Source organism: Aspergillus affinis, assembly GCF_023601865.1.
Source record: "Aspergillus affinis strain CMG 70 chromosome Unknown NODE_53_length_213089_cov_87_399433, whole genome shotgun sequence".
NCBI lineage: Eukaryota > Fungi > Ascomycota > Eurotiomycetes > Eurotiales > Aspergillaceae > Aspergillus > Aspergillus affinis.
In genome coordinates, this window is record NW_026515834.1 from 63,748 (window position 1) to 84,699 (window position 20,952).

At 52.3% G+C, this 20,952-nt stretch overlaps 11 protein-coding genes across 11 annotated transcripts; 5 read left to right on the forward strand and 6 right to left on the reverse strand.

Moving 5' to 3' along the window:
• Positions 1-388: 388 nt before the first annotated feature.
• On the reverse strand, positions 389-2,275 carry KD926_008309 (GMC family oxidoreductase; the record flags this gene model as incomplete). Its single annotated transcript, XM_053101020.1, has 3 exons — positions 389-469; positions 520-683; positions 736-2,275. 3 exons carry the CDS (start codon positions 2,273-2,275, stop codon positions 389-391), a joined length of 1,785 nt encoding a protein of 594 aa, XP_052955333.1.
• Positions 2,276-2,965: 690 nt separating this feature from the next.
• On the forward strand, positions 2,966-4,955 carry KD926_008310 (catalase; the record flags this gene model as incomplete). The annotated part of the gene is made up of 7 exons (XM_053101021.1): positions 2,966-3,002; positions 3,236-3,365; positions 3,426-3,660; positions 3,711-3,803; positions 3,859-4,278; positions 4,338-4,422; positions 4,477-4,955. 7 exons carry the CDS (start codon positions 2,966-2,968, stop codon positions 4,953-4,955), a joined length of 1,479 nt encoding a protein of 492 aa, XP_052955334.1.
• Positions 4,956-5,185: 230 nt separating this feature from the next.
• KD926_008311 (uncharacterized protein) lies at positions 5,186-5,506 on the reverse strand (the record flags this gene model as incomplete). Its single annotated transcript, XM_053101022.1, has 1 exon — positions 5,186-5,506. One exon carries the CDS (start codon positions 5,504-5,506, stop codon positions 5,186-5,188), a length of 321 nt encoding a protein of 106 aa, XP_052955335.1.
• Positions 5,507-6,263: 757 nt separating this feature from the next.
• On the reverse strand, positions 6,264-6,974 carry KD926_008312 (uncharacterized protein; the record flags this gene model as incomplete). Its single annotated transcript, XM_053101023.1, has 1 exon — positions 6,264-6,974. The coding sequence occupies one exon, from the start codon at positions 6,972-6,974 to the stop codon at positions 6,264-6,266; it is 711 nt and encodes a 236-aa protein (XP_052955336.1).
• Positions 6,975-7,310: 336 nt separating this feature from the next.
• Positions 7,311-9,918, reverse strand: KD926_008313 (uncharacterized protein; the record flags this gene model as incomplete). Its single annotated transcript, XM_053101024.1, has 3 exons — positions 7,311-8,888; positions 8,946-9,329; positions 9,391-9,918. The coding sequence occupies 3 exons, from the start codon at positions 9,916-9,918 to the stop codon at positions 7,311-7,313; spliced, it is 2,490 nt and encodes an 829-aa protein (XP_052955337.1).
• Positions 9,919-10,292: 374 nt separating this feature from the next.
• KD926_008314 (NAD(P)-dependent oxidoreductase) lies at positions 10,293-11,021 on the forward strand (the record flags this gene model as incomplete). The annotated part of the gene is made up of 1 exon (XM_053101025.1): positions 10,293-11,021. One exon carries the CDS (start codon positions 10,293-10,295, stop codon positions 11,019-11,021), a length of 729 nt encoding a protein of 242 aa, XP_052955338.1.
• Positions 11,022-11,226: 205 nt separating this feature from the next.
• KD926_008315 (uncharacterized protein) lies at positions 11,227-12,889 on the reverse strand (the record flags this gene model as incomplete). Its single annotated transcript, XM_053101026.1, has 3 exons — positions 11,227-11,934; positions 12,005-12,139; positions 12,191-12,889. 3 exons carry the CDS (start codon positions 12,887-12,889, stop codon positions 11,227-11,229), a joined length of 1,542 nt encoding a protein of 513 aa, XP_052955339.1.
• Positions 12,890-14,628: 1,739 nt separating this feature from the next.
• On the forward strand, positions 14,629-15,252 carry KD926_008316 (uncharacterized protein; the record flags this gene model as incomplete). The annotated part of the gene is made up of 2 exons (XM_053101027.1): positions 14,629-14,665; positions 14,738-15,252. 2 exons carry the CDS (start codon positions 14,629-14,631, stop codon positions 15,250-15,252), a joined length of 552 nt encoding a protein of 183 aa, XP_052955340.1.
• Positions 15,253-16,207: 955 nt separating this feature from the next.
• On the reverse strand, positions 16,208-17,068 carry KD926_008317 (uncharacterized protein; the record flags this gene model as incomplete). Its single annotated transcript, XM_053101029.1, has 1 exon — positions 16,208-17,068. One exon carries the CDS (start codon positions 17,066-17,068, stop codon positions 16,208-16,210), a length of 861 nt encoding a protein of 286 aa, XP_052955341.1.
• Positions 17,069-18,008: 940 nt separating this feature from the next.
• On the forward strand, positions 18,009-18,698 carry KD926_008318 (uncharacterized protein; the record flags this gene model as incomplete). The annotated part of the gene is made up of 1 exon (XM_053101030.1): positions 18,009-18,698. One exon carries the CDS (start codon positions 18,009-18,011, stop codon positions 18,696-18,698), a length of 690 nt encoding a protein of 229 aa, XP_052955342.1.
• Positions 18,699-19,701: 1,003 nt separating this feature from the next.
• KD926_008319 (TauD/TfdA family dioxygenase) lies at positions 19,702-20,922 on the forward strand (the record flags this gene model as incomplete). The annotated part of the gene is made up of 3 exons (XM_053101031.1): positions 19,702-19,795; positions 19,857-20,436; positions 20,493-20,922. 3 exons carry the CDS (start codon positions 19,702-19,704, stop codon positions 20,920-20,922), a joined length of 1,104 nt encoding a protein of 367 aa, XP_052955343.1.
• Positions 20,923-20,952: the final 30 nt, after the last annotated feature.

Genomic DNA, 20,952 nt, shown 5'->3' on the forward strand with positions numbered 1-20,952 from the left:
ATGATGCTTCTATGTATCAAAACACAAATATCTAATAGTCAATATCCAATAGTTCTAAAGTTCCTAAACCTGATACATCGACCATACTGGCTATGGGCAAAGAAGAAATATTTAAAAAATAAAATAAAAAAACGATCCCGGTGCGACTCGAACGCACAACCGCTAGCACCGGAAGCTAGCGCGCTACCATTGCGCCACGAGACCCGATTCTGGTTATCGGTCGGAAGTTCTGGTTACAAAAGACAAAGTTGAGATTAAATCAGTAGGTGACAATTTCCCCGCATGTCCTTCTCGCCTTCTTCAACTCCCTGAACTTCCCAACTTTCCAATTTCCCAATTTTAGATTTCAATTTCAGCAACGCCGTCCCATTCTCCTCTCCCGGTCCTCTTACAATCGACTGGGCACAGAATACGCAATATTCTTCATCTCATACAGATCCTTGTGCTGAGCCTTAATCATGTCGGCGCCCTATCATATCCGTTAGTCCGATTCTCATTCATGGATTCATCGCCTCTCACCTTCTCTCCGATCATATAGATAGAGTTCTGAATACGACAGTCGGGAATGACCGGAATCACAGATGCATCGACGACGCGCAGGTTCCGGATGCCATGCACGCGAAGCTTCGAGTCAACCACACCTTGGTGGACACTCTTCGACAGACGAGCCGTTCCGCAGGGATCTACAACAAGTTAGCAACGCGATGATACTAGGAATGGTTGACCAAAACTTACGGAAGCCGGTCTGACTGCGCTCCAAAACGGCCTTGTTCATCGCCTCGTCCGAGTGTAGCGGCATCTCCCATGGGTACTCCTGCTCTACGATGTCCTTGAACCCAGAACCCTTGGTCAATACATCGTAGGTCCAACGGACACCCTCGCGCATGGCCAGCACGTCCAGGTCGCTGCCGAAGAAGTTGAGGTTGATGTTGGGCTGCACCAGAGGGTTTGAGCTGTTCAGAGTGACCTCGCCGCCCTCCGACACGGGTCGCAGCAGATCCACAATAACGGTCATGTAGTTGCCCTGTTTGGGGACGGGGTAATGCCACTGGAACGCGGAGCTGAACATGCCCACGAAATCCAGCTCGAAGTGAGGCTGGCCGCCCGGTCCGAACGGGTCCAGGCCCTGGTTAGCGGCCTTCGCCTCCTGGTAGGCTGGGTACTGGTTCAACCGCTCGTCGATACGGGGGAAGCCGACCAGTTCCAGCAGACCGGAACCGACGGGCCCGGTTTTGTCGCGTCGGTAGGCAGCAACGGCGGCGTCGTTGGCGGGACCCGCGCGGAGCAGGTGGTCGTCTAGACCGAAGCCGTCCTTAATCCGCAACACGAAAGGAACGATGGGGTGGTCCAGAAGGTGCTGACCAACGTGCGGGGAATCCAGGATGACATCAATTCCATGCTTGGAGAGCTCCTCTGCGGGACCCACTCCGCTAAGCATCAGCAGCTTGGGCGTTTCGAAGACACCTTGCGAGAGGATGACCTCGCGGGTGGCATACACGCTGGTCTCGGCGCCCGTGGCCGGGTTGATGACTTCGACGCCGGAGCAGACGCGGGTGGCCGAGTCGATGATGAGACGCTTCGATTGCGCCGAGGACAGGACGGTCACGTTGGGCTTGTTCAACAGGTACAGGAAACTACCCTGTCGCTGACCCTTGTAGATGGTATCCACACAGTGGGTGAGTCCGTGCATCTCGCCGGAGAAGATGTCCTCAGACAGAGGCTCTCCGCTAGACACCCACGCCTGGGTGAGGGCATCCCGGAAGTGCTGCATTTCGGGGACGAGCTCCGCATGGGAAATTTGCAGAGGCCCACCAGTCCCGATCTTGGACAGGTCTGAGGGGTATAGCTTCTCGTCGTCATGATACGTCGCACATTTGCGGAGATACTCCACACAATTGTCCCAGGTCCAGTCGCGACCACCGAACTCCTCCCAGTCGTCGAACGTGGCCTTGGACCCGGGAATCCAGGTGAAGTAGTTGGCGCAGGAGCTGCCGCCGAGGACTTTGCCGCGAGTGTTGGGTTTCTCCACCCGCTCGTAGTCCTCGCGCTTGATCATGGTGGTCTTGTAGGCCCAGTCATACTTGCTGCCGCGGAGACCGAAGGCCTTGGAGGGGGTGGTGATGTCCTCCACCTCATGAGGGTTGTCGATACCGGCCTCGATCACCAGGACGTGGACATTGGGGTTTTCGGCCAGACGACCTGCAATAGTGTTTCCAGCAGTACCTCCGCCGACGATGATGAAGTCGTACTGGGATCCGTTGGTCACTGCAGACATGATGATGTTTTGAGCTTGAAAGACTTGGTATAAAGATTAAGGTATGAAGAAATTCGAAGAGTGAAGAAAGACAAGAGATGGGTTATTGCAAGTATTGGAAATGTTGAGAATTGTGTTGATGCGATGCTGATGAGATACAGTCCATTGAAGCTCAACCCGTCGTCTTTATATATTCTACGAACACCATATTGAGAGGTTTTCTCCATGACATGAAATCACCTCAACTGAACTCAACTCGATTCATTCTCCAACTCAGTGCCGTCTTCCGTGGTCCCGTCTGATCCGAAGAGGAAAATGGTGACACCGCAGGAGTATGACGGTATGACGGCAGACAAAGGGCAGACAGAAGGCAGACCCTGGCTAAGGTAGCAACGGGGCACCTTCGATACGGCGGCGTTTGTTTCTTTTGCAGTGTGGCTGACACCGACACCCGGCAGAGATTCGGTCAAATGTCGGCCGCTAATCGGACGGGCCGCGCCCAGCCACAGGTCTCCCCAGTGGCCAATCACAGCCGGTGGCTTGCAGCTTACGTGGGACGCCCCTCACGCAGCTTCCCCTCGTGAGGGGAAACCCTAAAAATATTGCAAAGTTCCCCTCATGAGATAGGAAACCTGGCCGGCTTCATCCACTTTTGGCGCTAGAAGGGTCCGGAATTGTCTCGGACTGTTATCAACAGAAATTTCTTCGTCAATGCGCGGCCGCGTCGGTCGGGTGCCCGAGGATGATTGTGGGTTTCGGTCGTGTTGGGACGGGAGAGGTGGGTTTTCATTGTTGATATAAATGAAATGGAGCTCCCCAGTGTGCCAGCGAGATTTTCTCCATCCTCGTTTGTCATTTGCATCTTTGGACATCCGCTGTGCCAGATCCCATCATGTCTAAGCCCGTCTACACCCTGGCCGAAGGCACGTTGAAAGCTTATCTTGCTCCGATTGCCGAACTTTTGACTAACCAGCTGTGCAGGCCAACCTCTTCCTGACCCTTCGGTCGCTCAGACCCTGCCCACCTATGGCGGTGGCGGTCTTACGACCCTTGGCGACACTCTTCTCATCGAGACCCTGACGCATTTTAACCGGGAACGGATTCCGGAAAGGTACCCAATTATTACTTTATCTTCGCGATCTTGATTGTGCTTAGCGCTGACATCCTGCAGGGTCGTCCATGCCAAGGCCGCCGGTGCCTGGGGTGAATTCGAGGTCACCAACGACATCTCCCACCTTACCTGCGCCAAGTTCATGAACGGCGTTGGCAAGAAGACGCCCGTTCTGTTCCGTCTGAGCACCACTGGCGGTGAGAAGGGCAGCGCCGACACCGTGCGCGACGTCCGTGGCTTCTCGGTCAAGTTCTACACCGAGGAGGGTAACCACGACATTGTCGGAAACCATGTTGTATGTCTCAGTTGCCCCGGTTAATTTGCACCAGCTCTAACCGTCAGCAGCCCGTCTTCTTCGTTCGCGACCCCGTCCGCTTCCCCTCCCTCAACCGGAGTCACAAGAAGCACCCGGCCACGAACCGTCCCGACTGGGGCATGGTAAGCACCGTTCCTTTGATCCCTCGGCGTTGCTCTCCGACTGACCATTTTCCAGTTCTGGGATTTCCACGCCAACCAACCCGAGAGTGTCCACACTCTCATGCACCTCTTTGGCTCCCGCGGTATCCCCGACTCGATCCGCCGCGTGACCGGTTTCGGCGTGCACACCTTCAAGCTGGTCGGCGCCGACGGCAAGTTCCGCTACTGCAAGTTCCATTTCCGCCCCGTCACGCCTATGACGAACATGAAGCCCGACGACGCCACGCGCATGGCTGGTGCCAACCCCGAATTCCACACCCAGGACCTCTGGGATGCCATCGCGCGCGGTGAGCACCCCGCCTGGAAGCTGTACGTCCAGGTCATGGAGCCCGAGCAGGCCGAGACCTACGGCCGCGCCGTCTTTGATATCACCAAGATCTGGCCTCACAAGGACTTCCCCTTGATCGAGGTTGGCCAGATGACTCTGAACAAGAACGTGAGCGGCTCTCCCTTTTTGAACTCATGCCCGACAGTAAATACTGACGTGCCACCCAGCCGGGCAACTTCTTCGCCGAGATTGAGCAGGCCGCGTTCTCTCCTTCCAACATGGTCCCCGGTGTCGCCATGACCCCCGATCCCAGTATGTCTAACTCTCGCCCTGTCCCTCCAGACTCCCAAACTGACTTCCCTCCAGTGCTCCAAGCCCGCATGTTCGCCTACCCCGACGCGCAGCGCTACCGTCTCGGTGCCAACTACACGCAGCTGCCCTCCAACCGCCCCGTCTGCCCCGTGTACGCGCCCTTCGAGCGTGACGGCAAGATGACCATGACGAACAACTACAACGGCGACCCGAACTACGTGCGCAGCACGCTGACGCCGGGTGTCCGCACGCAGACCGTGCAGGAGGTGCGCCACAACGAGTTCCTGCGGTCTGGCGGCGTGTTGGGTCTCAACGAGACCCCCGTCGACGACGAGGACTTTGTGCAGCCGCGCGAGCTCTGGACCAAGGTGTTCGACGAGACCGAGCGACGCAAGTGGATCGCGAACGTGTCCGAGACGCTGGAGAGCGTGCCGCCTCAGATCCGCGATGCCACGATCGCCATGTTTAGTCGTGTGGATCCCCGCATTGGCCAGATGATCGAGGCCAAGTTGAAGGGTACTGCGCGGTTGTAGGTGTGATGCACTTTTAATGACCTGATACAGATAGACTAGACTGGCCTAGAGGAGCATTCCATATATAGAGCGTAGGAGTTGGGTTATATTTGATTAATTCATTTGCCTTGATCTGGTATCATCTCTTCCCTTTTTATCCTCCCCCTTACTTAAACACAACGAAGTAAAAAACAGAAAGATAAATCACAACAAACCACCTAGACACATCGCACACGAAGATAATAGAAAGGTCATTTAATCCATCCCCCACCCATACTCGTCCCCGCGAACTTAGCCCAGAATCCACCTTCCCCCTTCAACGCCTCGTCCATCTCCGCTTTGGCCACGGGATCGATTCTTTTCTTGCGCATCTTCTCTTGTTTCTCCAGCGGAATCTTATGCACGGGATGGTTCTTGTCCATGTATGGGTCGGTGGACGTGTGTTCTGCGGTCGGCGTGATGCCCCATGTGTAGGAGGGATCGGCGAGAGGTTTCTTGTCTTTGGTATCTTTTTGGTTTTCTTCGGGCTGAGAGTGGGATGTTTGGTCTTTGTTTTTGGAGAAGAGGCCCATGGTGAAAGGACTGGGGACTGGACAGAGTATGTGAAGTATAGAATGTAGTTGTGGTTTAGTGTGTTGGAATAGCCTCAACAGTGGAATACAAAATATGTATAAAGACGTGACGTGACGTCTAATTTAGACTCTAGTAAAAAACACCCTAGGTTCATCTCCAATTTATACCCCAGGTCATACCACGCCATGCAACGCCAACCCTTCCTTCCATCCTTCCGTGACAAGGCACAGTCCAACGGTCCCAGGCGCCAGGGATCAGTAGGGCAATGCGCTGCTAATTTGAACGGAGATTGGTGCCAGCAGCTCCGATGATGTCATTCCAGGGTTCATATGCTAGTCGCATCGCCGACCATCCGGGCAATTCTGGGGCGAAGTTGAATCCATCGTGTGGTTGGCGTGGTGCTGATTGGCTCTGCAGGGTCGATCGCTGCGGTCTGATGAACCCTGGAGTTCAGCCTGGACCAATGAAGGCAGTTTTTTTGGGTTGCAGTTGGATCGTTTGTCGCGTGTTTTATTGCGGGGGATGAGAGGTCTGCACTGTGTGGACTGATCTATTAGTTATAGTATTTGTCCGTGCTTGTGTTCTGGTTCCTATGTGGTAGATTCGGTGCGGTCGCTGGAGAATTGAAGACGACTGCGAGAAACAAACTAGGCAGACTACAGATTCCTTGAACAGCATATACAGAGAAATGTGTTTATTCATTCTGATATATTCTGCTAATAACTATAACCCCAAACACAATACCAGTACTCCGCATCAAGCCTTGACATCCTTGGGAGCATTGCCTGCCTCCCTCGCCGCCTTCAACTTCTCCAACGCCTTCTCATACTGCTTCCAGCGACTCCCAGGAAAATCCCTGACCCGAACGACCTTATGCTTGTTCGTCCAGCCCCGTGCGCTCGGGCCCAAGCGATCCGCGCAATGAACAGCCCCTCCGACCATGGGATCCAGCAACTCGCTGACTTCACGATTAGCCGGGCTAACGTACAGCGGAGAGTGATCTTGGCCCTCGAGCTTGAACTCGGCCTCTTCAGCCGTGTACTCGATCTCGGGGGAAGTCATGGACGGGTCGTAGGAGGACTGATGGCTCGCAACGGCGTCGTCGGTGCCCCATTTGCAGGTTTCGTGCTGTTCGGGGTTGAGGACCGTGCGGTCAAAGTCTTCTACCACAGCGGGAGTATTGATGGCTTGGGAATGAGACGAGAGAGGAGGCTGTTCTCGAGAGGGAAGAGAGATGGGAGAAGCGTATGCTGGATGATGAGACACGATGCCTTGAAGAAAGTATCGGCGGGCCGTTGGGCCGGTGCTTCTGATGAGCGGACAGGTCAACATCGTGGTTGACAGGGGACTCAATAGACGGGGTATTTGATCCAGTGTAATCAAGCACACACTGCTAGGATATATGAAGGAGAATGGGACAAGGGGAGTCTCGACACGGTAGGACGGATCGCAATATGGTGACGTCATTATTTGTTTGGATCCGGGGTAGCTCCACGGTGGCGACCACGTCGTTGCTAACGTTGAAAGCCTGATTTGTTCCTCGATAGAACTAAGTAGAGAAGCCTCGGTCTAGGCCGTTTCGGTGTTTGGAGGGTTGGTAGGATAAAGTCAGTGCTGCACAGTTTGTACCCATGACGCATCGGAGAATCTAAGGGTAGATATTAAGAACACGACGGGCTGCTGGACTCGTCCTCGATGATTAGATCGCTCAGGATCGTGAATTTGAGCTATATAGCACAAGAACTAGGGCGATGTCGAACGAAATAATGAGGATTGATCTAGGTATTTCTTGCCTGGCCTACTTCATTCCACATTCTTGGTAGAGTTGAGCCAATCAAGCCAGTTCACCTCACCATCCAGGTCCATATTAACATCAATAGCATCATCCCATGACCAGGGAACAAAGCCAGGGCCAAAGGAAGCGTCGTGAGAATCGCTAGTCAGGGCTTGATCCAGGGGAACGTCGCCGGGGCCAACCGACGGTATGAACGTGTGTACATCATTTGTCAGATCCCGTAATCCAGAAATTGCATCGACATCAGGATAAGACGAGTCGAAGGTAGGAATGGACACTGAATTGCCAGGAACACCCCACGCGGGGAAAGAGCTGGCTTCTGGCTGGACTGTAGAAGCCAGCTGCTCCGGGGGCCTGGTATCTAGCGTTGACGCATCAGTCATTTCCATATGGCCCCCAGTTTCCCGTGCGGCCCCGACTAGCTGACGCCAACGGTTATCAAACAGATGGACAGCATCGGAGCCATTAGGAAACGGCCCACAGCTCATCGGGACAGGCAAGTCGTGATCTCCGGTTTCCAGCCGGTCGGCATCCTGAGGATCACCTCGGAGACGCTCAATCTCCACGTCGCGATGTTTCCGCGCCTTAGCCATAAGTTTTCGCAGAGGAATCCAGATGCGCAGGTTCTTGTCCATGTGTGATTGAGCTGGGATCAACCATTGGCTATGAAGTGCTACCCAGGCCCTCTCAACAAGAGGCGACCACGACCGTCGGGTGATCTCAAGCAAGAGAAAGACGATGGCATACCAATGGGTGTAGGTTTGAAAGACCCAGCGCCAGTGCCGGCACGCCGGCTCAGCGTTCAGGGCATGATTGTACTCCGCGATCTCGATCGATGCGACAAACAGCTTTGCGCGAGTTGCCTCGGAGAACTGCTCGCCGGCGGAAGGCGAGAGAATCGGGAGGTAAATCAAAAGGGCCATCTTCGCCATCATAAGGCGCGTGCTGACGGTTGTAGCCCAGTAGGCAATATTGTCCGACTCCACTGAATATCGCAGGTAGCCTCGATCCAGCTTCGCGTAAATTTCGCCGAGCAGACGGTCCTGTTCTTCCATGCTGGATGCGCCGTCCTTGACGCTGCGGGTCATCATCTCTTTTGTGAGATTGGAGGTTTCGTACGAGACGAGGGGGAGCGTCATGTCCGTGAGACCCTGGCGCGCTGGCGGCATTTCAGCGGTTTCAGGCCCGATGTCTGCGTCGTTGAGGTTGAGAGGAAGCTTCGTGTCGAAACTGCCGTATGCGATCGTGTAGTCCGTTCCCTGGTCCTCCGATGCCCTCACGTCAATCAGACAGAGGGCCCACCAGGCTCGCCGTCGCATTTCGACCTCATACGGTGTCAGGTGCTTGAAGTGAGAGCCGTCGCGCTGCAATCCAAGGGCCTGGGCTATGCGGATGGCGATTCCCGCCATCATCCAGACGAATCTGGGGCTGTCGTGACGGCGAGCGACGCAGAGAAAGATAGCCAATGCCTGGACCAGGATGAGATTGGGCGCGTTGAGAAAATCCGCCTTCGCCAATGCATGCTCGAGTCCCAGTCGGTATTTGAGATTGAGATCGCTCTTGGCCGCTCCGAAATTGGTCATGGACTGATGTAGGAACATGAGTATAGTCTCAGACAAGATAGGTCCAGTCTCACGACTTACCTCTTCCTCCTCCATGGAGGTGACTGTAGCATAGTAGATCGCAAACATCAGAGCCTCGTTGGAGGGCGTCAGGCTGGACATGGGTTGGCCGCGCAGATCACGAATCATCTTCGCCACGGTCGGACCGTGAACGATCCGAACGATGGAGTTGATATTCTCCGAAAAGACGTCAAGGAAGTATGGGATCTGAGACGGCAAAGGGTGTAATTCACGCAGGTCCACAGCGGAAGGGTTGAGATTGTGTCGAAACAGGAATGCATGGCGTTCGGACGGCGTGCGGTCGAGTTCTTGGGTAGATGGGGATTTGCCTGGCGATGACTCGTCTTCCGAGGTATCGTAACCGTCGAAGTCGAAGTGCTCACTGTCGATTTTCAAGCCATCTATCTGAAGACAAGGAAGTCAGTATGGATGCCATGCGAGACTACACTGGGACAGACCGGCGTACCTCGTCGTTGACGCGGGACCAGAAGCCGCTGCTCACGTAGCGAGTGCGATCCTGGTCTTGCACGACCAGTCTGCCGACCCGAACCTGAACATCATTCTGCGTGGTCCCACCAGACAGGCTTCGCTGGTGATCGACATCATGATCGTGAGTCAGGTCTTCCGGAGAGTTGACTCCAGAGCTGCCCGCCCCCGACCGAGCGACAGCAGCGTTTGCCTGTTCCAGCTGCCCTCTCAGCTCCTTGACCAGGTTCTCCAGTGTTCGCAATCTCTCCATGACCTGAGTCGTCGCCGGTTCGGGCTGTGCGGCGGCATCGTTGGCAACGCGTTCGAGACGACGAGCCCATCGTGGACTGCGGTGGGAGGAGGGGACGACGCAGGCGATATTCGCGCGACGGCAGTTCGAGCAGGGCGAGAGCTTATCGCACCGGACTTTTCGGGCGCGACAGACGATACAGCTGCGGAGTTTCGGAGTCGAAAGGGGTTTGGCTGAGAGAGACGTGGTGTTTGGGTCGGGTGCCTCGCGCGACATCTGGAGGCTCGTTGCGATCGCGATCCGCTGCGTTTGCCAGTTTCCTTCGGTCGCATCGCAGTGGCCCCGAGAACTGCGCGAGTGGGTCGGTCATCTCGTCGCTGACATCCAATCGCCAGTCCGCGCGAGAAAAGCGCGAGAAGGCTCGGTCCCTTCTCGCTCCTTCTCCTCATTCAAGCCGCTGGAAAGTGAAGATAAAAGGTATGGATTCGTCCAGTGTGGAGGATGGAATAAAACGCATCAAGTCGCTCCAGCATCGCTCTTGCCAACACCTTCTCAGCTTGTTGATTCCACGGAGTTATAACTGTTATCTATCGTGAAATAAGGGATCGACACTTCTCCACTTCGACTCCATCAGCCGATCAGTCCACACGATGAGCGACATTCAGACGATCGCATTCTTTGGCGCCAGCACCGGGGTGGGCCTCGCTGCCCTCAAGCACACCCTCCTGTCTGGGGACCGTGGCATCGCCCTCTGTCGAGAATCCTCCAAGCTGTCGGCTATCTTCCCGGATGAACCCAACCTCACAATCGTCGAGGGAAACGCGCACGATGTCGAAGCCGTGTCAAGGTGCCTCCAGCGCGAGGATGGCCACCTAGTCGACGCCGTCATCACCACCATCGGCGCGAAACCTGTCATGAACGGAATCAGCCTGACGCTGGACGACCCGCAAGTTTGCCAGAAAGGCATGAAGACGCTGATCGAGGCCCTGAATCGGCTGCGCAGCAACGGGGTCTCTGGGAGCCCCTACATCGTCGCTTGTAGCGGGCTGGGCATGTCTCGATTTGGGCGCAATTACCCACTCGCCCTGTTGCCGCTCTACGGTTACTTGCTGAATGTCCCGACGGCGGACAAGAGGGCGATGGAAGACCTGCTCGTAGCGAGCAAGGAAACCTTCACCATAGTTCGTCCGAGCGTATTGGTCGATGGAGTAACGACCAAGAGGGTTCGTGTCGGTCTCGAGGACCCCGAAACCGGGCCCATCTACAAGGCCATCGGATACACCATCTCGAGGGAGGATTCGGGGCGGTGGATTGCTCAGAACCTCGTCCTGAGAAGGGATACGGTCTTTTACAACAAGGTTGTCTCGATTACGAACTGACAGATTTTATTGGCGTGTCATTTGAGACGTCAATTCTTTATGTATATCAGTTAGGGAGCGTTGATTTATTGGAATGTGTGACCTAATGAATGCTTATTGCGCAAATTTGGAATCTGAATCTTTATTTGAGACTTCCCTATATCCCAGTGACTAGTTCTGGATGCGTACAGAAGCAGAGACTAACTTTATCTTGAGATAGACAGTATTAATCAAAGACCTCGCTCACAGTCAACTCTGCTGCCAGGACTCCGTCTCTCCACGAATCCTCCCATCTCAGCCACCGCTGCTGCAGAAAAGCTTTCAGCTCTTCCCAAGACATTCGAGGATCTCCATCTGACAGCCACTCATCCCCCGTTCGCAGAATCGAATAAGGCAGGGCATTTCGCTGCTCAAGATGCCAAGTCATAGCCGGATCAAGCTTCGCACTCATCTCTTCGATGAGTAAAGTCCGCGTGGCAAATGCTTGAGCCTCGAATTCGCTGGCCGCCCGCTCAGCTTCGTCGGGAGAAAGCGTCGCCAGAACACGGCTGATATACATGATGACATAGAGGAAGAACCCGCGGAGTCGCACGCGATCCGAAGACTCGGCGGAGACGGGGAGGTCGAAGAGGGACGGTAGATGTGGGAGACGGCGGTGATAGCACGTATGGCCTTCATGTAAAGCGCAGTGCATATTCCTTGTTCGTTCAAGAATCTCTGTGGCTCTTTTTTTGTATTCGGGGGTAGATGAGAAATCTTTGAAGAGAAGCCTCATGTCCTTGAGAATACCCGGCATGAAACTGATGGCCCCGAAGAGCTCCCACCAGAGACTCAAATCTGTATCTGTTTCCGCGGTGGATGCGTGTTTAAAGAACTTCTGCCATTCTGGGGCTTCGAACATTGACGCTTCTTTTCGATACATGCCGTCGATTACCTTGTGCGACGTAAGCACCCGGATTGTAGAGGTTGTTTTTTTTTTTTTTTTTTCCCAAGGATAAACTTACAATAGATGGCCCTTGACTTTTGATGAGCATCCTGTCAAATCTGGTTGTATGATTCTCCGGGCCCCTGACCTCAACAAGCTTAAGTCCACCGCGATTGTGATGGACCCAGTGGTTTGCGTCTGGCAAGCCAAGCAACTACGCGAGCCCCGTCATGACTGGCGCTCAGAACGAATGGATATGACTTACCTCGTAGAGGGCTAGCAAACGTGTCGCGCAGTACACATCGGGCCCTAGACATTCTGTTCGATCCAGGATAGCATGTTGTAAACTGCGCAGGGCCTTGACGTAGAGCATGGAGAGAGTCGAAGCCCTAACCGGAAAGCCGAGCATCTGGCCAGCCCTTGCAGCAACACAATGCATAGCATCATCCAGATAAGCCCTAGAGCCGTATCGACTGGGCAGGAAAGCCAGGAACGAAGACGATCGCTTCTGCAGGAGACTAACGAGGCGAGTGGGCTGATCTCGCAGCGACAGATAAGCTATTCGGCCCAGGTCTACGTCGGTGAAACTGGTGAGATCGGTGATGTCGAAATTATACTTCACCCGCAGGGTATCGTATCCATTGTACGAGGGCTGAGGCCGAGGGCTGGGGTTCGACACCTCACACAGTATACCCCGGCTCCACGTGTCGTCGCTTTCGTCTGAGGTTTCGCTGTGTGTTGTAGCAACCGCGTCAAGCCCTCGCAGAGGATCGATATGCTCCTGACTCGCATACTCGTCCCGACGACGCTTGCATCCTGAGCGCGCTGCTTGCCGCCGGATCAAAGCCCTGGCATCCTTATCGCTAGACGCCAGCGAAAGGCTGTCGGCATGATCCACGAATACAAACGCCGGCCCGTCTTTCGCACGACTCCGAGGCTTCTTGAAGGGGAGCTTGGGACGCATTGTCGGCCGCGGTGCTCGAGGTGGACTTGTCAAACGCCGAATGTCCGACACCCCCTGACCAATTTCTGATTAGCTAGCTAGTGCGCCAGACTGACACTGTGAATGCTTGGCCGCTGACTCATTTTTGGCTGGACGATGGCGTCCTTGGCAATTCTTCCCCACTTCGTCTTGAGGAGGCTAAACTTGTTTCCGTATAGGGAAATTGGATTCTGTTGATGGTGAACTCTGGGTATTGGTGAGTCTTCCTATACCCATTTTGCATACATGTTCTTTCGATTTTCCTCCCTTCATTGATTTCGTCTTGTCGAGCGACAGATATTGAAAATTCTCATTTAGTCTCGCGAAGTGCAACTGAAGAAGATCTCATGAGAACCCGGCAGCGAAAGGCCGGAGTTCCACGATACGACATTTAAATGCTGTACGAAAAATGATGGTATAGATTATTCATACTTAAATCTATCCTTGAAGGAAGCAGCAAAATGGCATCACCTATACAGGCCTTGAAACCCCTTGTAGAATTGACTGACTCGACGTGGTATAGGAAAAGAAAAGAAAGGGGGGAATATAATCCAAATATTTCCCACTCCCTTCATTACAAGAGCATAGAACGACAGCCTAGACCTCTATAGCCAAAAGACCTTTCAACGGGTATTTTCATTCCGTGCAGCCCCGGTTGGTGCGCATAACCTCTTCGAGACAGAACCAAAAGGCGCAACACCAATCTACCCGCCGGTCAATGTCGATAATGGTAGCAAGTGATAATAACCGTGGTATCATATTATCATTCCAAAAGTGAACAAATATTCTTCCTTATTAAGGACCTAGTGCCCCCACTTAGACGGCCCACTTGTTGCCTGTTCAAACTTCGACACTTCAAAACAATAACAAACCAAGATTTACCCTGAACCAATGTTAAAACCCACCTTGTTCTAGGGCTTCATACATGTCAGTTGTGTTCCGAAAATACTAGGACATCGCTGTGCTCCTGCTACTCAAGTTCACTATAATGTATCCAAACCAATCAAGACGTTTGCACATGCAGCAGGATGATGGGAGCAGAGAGAAAATCATACCCACAACATGCGATGTGTTCAACAAATTGCTTGGGTTTCCCGAGCGACGACAGGTCTCTGGCTATAAAAATCTCGTGAGATAATATCAGACCCCATTCCAGTTTATTAGATGAAATGTAATTTCACAAGCCGGTTTTTCTAGCAAGGCAACTATTGTTGCACACACCAGTATACTAAGACTGACTTTCCCTACGACCACACCTACCATTACCTGAATGCGTATGCTTGTCCTACCCAAAGATGTATGCAAGCTAAAAGCAAAGCAGAGATGGGACCATGTACTACTTCTGGAGTCAGACCGACCTCGCGCTTTATGTTGAGAGAGATGGTCGGGTTCTTAACATGAACCGCCAATTCCTATACCCGGCTATTATGGAAGACCGGTCATGGCTTTTCCAATCCATTATCGAGCTCCCGGTGCATGCCAGTGAGGATCCAGGTGATGTCGAGGCCTACTCGTATAGGCAGGCATCTTGAAAATGGTTCGTCATGCATACAATTTTTCAACGGCGGATTCTACTACTACCCGCCGGACCCCCCGGATTGAAATTACCACCCCAAAAATCCGTACTCCTATGGAGGTTCCCATGCAAAGGGGGTACGGTTTTTCCACTCACAAATAACCTTGAGTACTTTTATCCGCGGAATTATTATATCCCAGACAATATGAGCCGTTTGCGTTTGGGGGATATTCATGTAGAGTGTAAGTTGTCCATTGTGTATAGGTTTGAGAGGGACATATTGGAACGAAAATACTAACCAAATCACGGAATAGATGCAACGGAAGCGCGAGATGCGCGACAAGCCGAGCGAAACAGGCCTAAGGACTTGGATAAGGAAACTAACGTCAAGGTTGAAAAGTCGCTAGAGAACTCTCCTTCTGCTTCGAGTTCCCCAGGTCCACCACTTTCGCCAGGGCTTCAAGAACCAGATGTGTCAGAGAAACAGAAAATGAGCCATCTTGAATCGGAAGGTCAGATAGAAGAATCGAGGGAACAGCCTGAAATCCAGATGGACGATTTACCAGAGAGCCCTACTGCTGCCTCAAACTCACCAAGGGCACTGAGCGACAGCAGCCCTTTCACCATGAACCAGCTGATAAAACAAGAAGCCAAAGTGAACGAGGAGAATAAGGACAACAATGCAGATGAGAACTATATGCAGAAAGAGCTACCAAGGGACTCGCAGCCGGTGGGTCATCATAAACGGGCCCAATCGACTGCCAGGAAGAGGAGGAAAGCGAAGAAGAAGAGAGAGAAGAGTAGAAAGAGAAAACATCGGAACAAATGAAGAGCTAAAGAAGGGAGATAAATTTTGAGGGAAAGATAACAAGCTCTTAATGGGCTTCGTCTGACGTGTCAAGTCAGCAGGTCGCATTCATTATACTAGATTGTGCATAGTTCATTAATTATTAACTAGGATATGCTATCCCGAGAACTGAGAAATAAATAAATGTTAATGGCTAGTTTGAGTCCACCAAAAGTGAGATCATTATCATGTTCAGTTATACCCTAGTCAATGCTCTTCAAGATGTCCCAGAAAGAGTGACGAGATTTCCGGTGGGGAAATATCTTCTTGCGTCTGACCCAACTGAACATCTGAAGTCCGTATCTTAACTAGCATTAGCCTGATGACCAATGAATACCGCACATCACTGCTCAATTGGTCCCATCCTTGCGGATTGTAATTTCTTTAATATGCTGCCAAGAGGCGCGTAGCGCGGAATGGCTTCAGTACATTCGCATAATGACCGATGTGGCCTTGCTTTGGCCCCAACAGAGCCATCTTGACCGAGCGCCACCTTGACGATATGACCTAGAAGATTGGGACAGACTGTTTCTTGGGCCTCGTGCGGCTGATAATGTGAGAATGGGTGGTAGAACGAAACAGACGACCTTTATTTACAGTCAGGATGATACTAGAAGGTGTTGATAAGCACGGTGGCAACTGGCAAGCCAGGCCAATCAGTTAGTAAAGTGGCACATAATCTACAACCTCTTATGAATTAACTCAGCTGATAATGCGTGAGAGGTTTCAGGGGCGCGATATTGCCAGGGCAAGCCATATGTTTAACGTACAACTATTAGGTATTCAACACATAAGAAAACATAAAACCACGGCTGATATATAAGAAAGGAAATGATGCCATAAGTTCGTAAACAAAAGAAATAAAGCAACAGAAAAAAAAGCAAACAATTTAGAAATTTCCCACGGGAAGTAAAGAAAACTTCTTTTCAAATCCTCATCAACAAGAACAACAATCGCTATCATTGCCGTTGTTGTTGTTATCATCCGAGCAGCAGCAGCAGAAGCAACTTCCACAGCCGCAACAGTCGGAGTCATTACCATCGTTTTTCTCTTGCGATGGCATCCCAGAGTAGCCACCATCATACCCTCCGTTGTCATACCCTCCATTGTTATACCCCCCGTTGTTGTAGCCGCCCTCCTCGTATGGGCTCTGATACCCGGTGCCCTGATTATCCGACGAAGAGTCGTTCTGGTTCTGATCGTTTTCATCGTCGCTGCTCTCCGGTCTGGGGTCGTGGATGATCTGCTCCTGTGTGCGCGACTCCGACAGGTGCTCATATAGCATGTATCCCCCAACCCCAGCAGCTGCACCCGCCGCCGCGCCTGCAGCCACCTTCTTGCCGTTGCCCTTCTGTTTCTTCGGCTGCTGCTGTTGCTGTTGCTGCTGATGTCGCATGGACTGCAACTCATGACCCATTTGTTGTTGCTGACGATGCATGGCGGCATTCTGCTGCGCCATTTGATGCTGCATCTGCGCATTTTGGTGAGCGAACTGTTTCTGCTGCGCTGCATTCTGCTGTCTTAACGCGGCATTCTGACGTTGTTGCGCGGCATTCTGGTGTTGGATGGTGGCGGTGTGCTGACTGAGTTGTGCGCCGTGGTGGGCGATTTGTCTTCCTTGTACATTCTGCTGGTTTCGGATCTGATTGACTTGGGGGGAGGATCCGCTATGAACGCTGCGATGTTGAGGCTGGTATTGCATCTGAGGTCCTGGACGAGGTTGGCTGGATCGAATGTGGGCGGGCGCTGGGGGATGGACACCTTTACTGGCGGCACCTTTGCGACGGGGCTCAACCATTTTGGATGACGAGGAAGCAAATTTGCTTGTATGGAAGAATTCAATGAGAATGTAGCAGTGAAAACAAGGTCTTGCAAGTATCAACAGTATCGTGGTTGGGAATGGGTATATAAATACGATCGGAGGGTTGCGTTCAAAAGCCGCTAACGCGCACGCCACACTCGAATAACTAATCATCTGGAGGCAAAACAGCTACAGAAAACGAGGCTGTCAATCTGTTAGACACCCTCGACCCTCTCTTTCCTTCCATCCCGTCCCTGCAGGCTTCACTCCAGCCAGTACGGAGCCAAGAAACGGACCGGACTTCGTCCAAGTCCTTCAACATACAGAAGCCCCTCTCCATAGCGCATGGAGCGCGGCGCAGACGGCATCGGTGGCTTCTTCAACCGCGAGGCTATCATATCAAACACGCGGAAACCCATGTTCGAGGCCAGAATAGGATCGCGGGCCCTCTCTCAGCCGACCTCGATCCTGCAGGATCCCACATGAACCCGGAACCCAATTCGGAGCAAGTTCCATATCAGGTCAAGTTTGCTGGCTCAGTGTTTTCCCTTTTGGGAAATCCAGATCTCAGCTTTGGGGTCAGCACGCGGCTGAGGCCTGCAGATACGGACGGCCGTTACTTGGCGCCGGCCTTTCTGGTAAGCAGCGGGTCAGTGCAGATCGGGTTGCGGGTTTAGCACGACGATGATGCCCAATGGCGTGAACCCCTCCCTTCGGAGCAAGTGGAGTCGTATTTTTAGGTTGGATTTTAAGTGTTTAGAGTCGGGTCGCCTGATCGTCTAATTACATCTATGATCGAGTGAGAAAGAATGGTTGATAAAAGGAATCTAGACGACATAGCCTCGTGCTGCTATAATTGTCCAAACCTAACAACCCATCTTTTCCATTTTCACTCCTCCCATTGAACTAGCTCACACTAAATCAGATCAAAAAAAGAATGACAATGGACGACCAGACCCCGATCCCTCCAAACGAAGCGATGTTCCGAGCCCTCATCTACTGGGGCGAAGAAAATTCCGCACAGATCCGCGAAGCCCACCTCTCCAAAGGCGGTTGGGAAGGCTGGATGCAAGAAGAGATGCGGTTCCTGTTCAACGCCGGCCGCGAAGACAACTGCTACGAGAACAACGAGAAGATGGCTGCCGATATTGTCCTGACGCCCGGGACGTCTGGCGAGGAGGTCTTTCCCAACGAGCCATACGTAGGGGAGGAGTGTGCGGTCATCGAGCTAAAATGCGAGAGTTATCACAATGCATTTAAGTTTAAGGCAGAGGTGAAGAAGGATATAAGCAAGATCAATGGTGGAATTTTCAAGACTCGTTTGTTTCAAGGAGGATGCAATATTTATTGCGTTGCGCTTGCAATGACCAACGAGGGAGCCTGTGATATGGAGGACTTGGGATTGGAGTTGTATGAATTTGATGAAGCAGAGGCCCCGTTTCAGATCTGGTGGTCTGTGAGGATGATCGATGCCGATGAGTTCAGCGACGAGGAAGATGAAGAGATTGACGATTTGGAAGATGATGACACTCTGGACGATGACGACAATGATGGGAATGATGATGGAATGGTTAGCTACCAAGGCTACAACAATGGATACAGCCATCAATATGGTGCATACTATTGAGGAAAATCTGTTGAAGCATTTGCAAGCTTTCGGTATGTAAGTCATTTCTTTTTTTATTTCTATGAAATAGGAAAACCACAGACTACTACAAAACATACTCGGCGAGCCCATATGATAACCGACTGATACCTCCAGTAGCGATCTTCAGACCATCGGATTACAACGTCTCACCAGCTTGAAACATTGTTTTGCAACACAAGGCCTTGTTGAGGACTGACAAACACTTATAGCCTAGCATCCAGACCTGATTCATCAACTTCTTTCCATTAGCCTTCTTTCCTTGATGCCACTCTATATCACATCGACCTTCAAAGGAGCGTTTAAAAGTGACTGCATAAGAATTATATTCATTTCAGAAAAAGCTGTCAGCCCTCTACAGTGCGATCCAACAATTCGTTATTCCGTTTTTCTTCAATTGTTTCCATGAATAGAACCATGCCGGCTAAATATATCACGAGGTCGGATTGCAAGAATTGTTAACTGGAGCAGTCGACATACACGTTCCCGAGGCAAAGCTCCAAAGCTCTTTTGTCGGGCTCTAATCCAATAGATTTCCTCATTCTTACATGTATTTGGATAACTTTTTCAGTCAAATCGGTGCATACTGACGATCGAAAGATGACTTAGCACAAATGTCGGAACATGGGTTCTTCCCCTGTCCTTGGGTGCCGGGCTGCATAGCCTTAGTCAGCATCTCATTAGTAACTAACTAACTAACTAACTAACTAACTAACTAACTAATTATTTAGCCTAGCTTCCGGGGTGTGCATCCGCACCCCTGAATACCAGACTCTATGCTTCCACAACAAAAGAGCATCACGTGACGCGAGCCAACGTGACCAAGGGCGGTTGGTCAGGTGGATGATCGATAAGATAAGGCGGCTTCGGCCACCTCCGGCGGTGGGGGAAGCCGAGATTGATAAAGCTGCAAGTACCACCGCTCTTTATATCTTTGCTCCGTGTCTCCCTGTCGGCATACCGAAACAGAAACACAAGCTTCACTATGACTCCTACTATAACGCCCCTATCGCCCCCCACAGGATCAGACGTCAACTTCGGCGCAGTCATCGCCAACGTCGATTTGGAGAACCTCACCGGTACTCGCCACCATCCCTTGATGTGTCCATTCACCGACAACAAAGCTAATATTGGATGCAGACGAAACATTCAACACAATCCACGACGCTCTCTATAAGAATTTGGTCGTAGTAATCAAGAATCAAGACCACGTGACCCCAAAGACACAATACGAGCTCACGCAGCGTTTCGATCCATCTGCCTCGCAATACGGCCATGGCAAGACTCTCGACGCCAAGCGCAGCATCCTCCACCCGGATCTGAAGACAGTTCCTCACCAGCCTCAGGTACAAATCATTGGACACGGACACATTGATTCGTATGAGGGTCTATCGAACTTTCAACTAAAACACCCTCACCATCGGACGTTCCACCGCGACGTGATCCCGGCCGAAGAGGATCATGACTTTACCCGGTTCTATCGCTGGCACATCGACGCTGCCTTGTATGAATTCTACCCACCGCAGGTGACCACTCTGTTGGCAGTCAAGGTGCCTAAGGGTCGACGCCAGACGCTCCGATACGACGATGGTTCCGACGAGACGTTGGACGTACCGCTCGGCACGACGGCATTCGTCAGCGGAGAGAGAATGTTCGAGCTGCTCTCCGACGAGGACAAGAACTTCGCCTTGAACAGTAAAATCGAATACGCTCCTCACCCGTACGTTGCCCTTTCCCAACCCCTTCCCAATGAAAGCCACCTAACAAAAACATCAGATACATCTGGATGAGCCCTGCGCGCGCCCTCCCCACCGGCCTCGGCCTATACTCGGAAAACAAAGAACTTCCTCTCTCAGATCTCCCACCGATCGACGACTCCAAGATCCAAGTGCTCCCCATGGTCTGGAAGAACCCCTCCACCGGGAACCCAGCACTACAGGTCCATCCCTCGGCGGTCCGCAAGATCCACTGCGCCGATGGGACGGTGATCGACGATTTGACGCGGGTGCGGGAGATTGTGTACAGGTTCCAACGACCGGCCATCAAACCGCAGTATGTGTACCCGCATGACTGGGAAGAGGGCGATCTTGTGATTTTCCATAACCGCGGAGTTTTGCACTCCGTGGTTGGGGCGTTTGGGGATGACGAGGTGAGGCTGTTCAGGCAGTGTAATTTGGCGGCTGGGGAGGCGCCGGTGGCATATTAATAGACTGATTGCTTTTTCTTTCGAGTATTG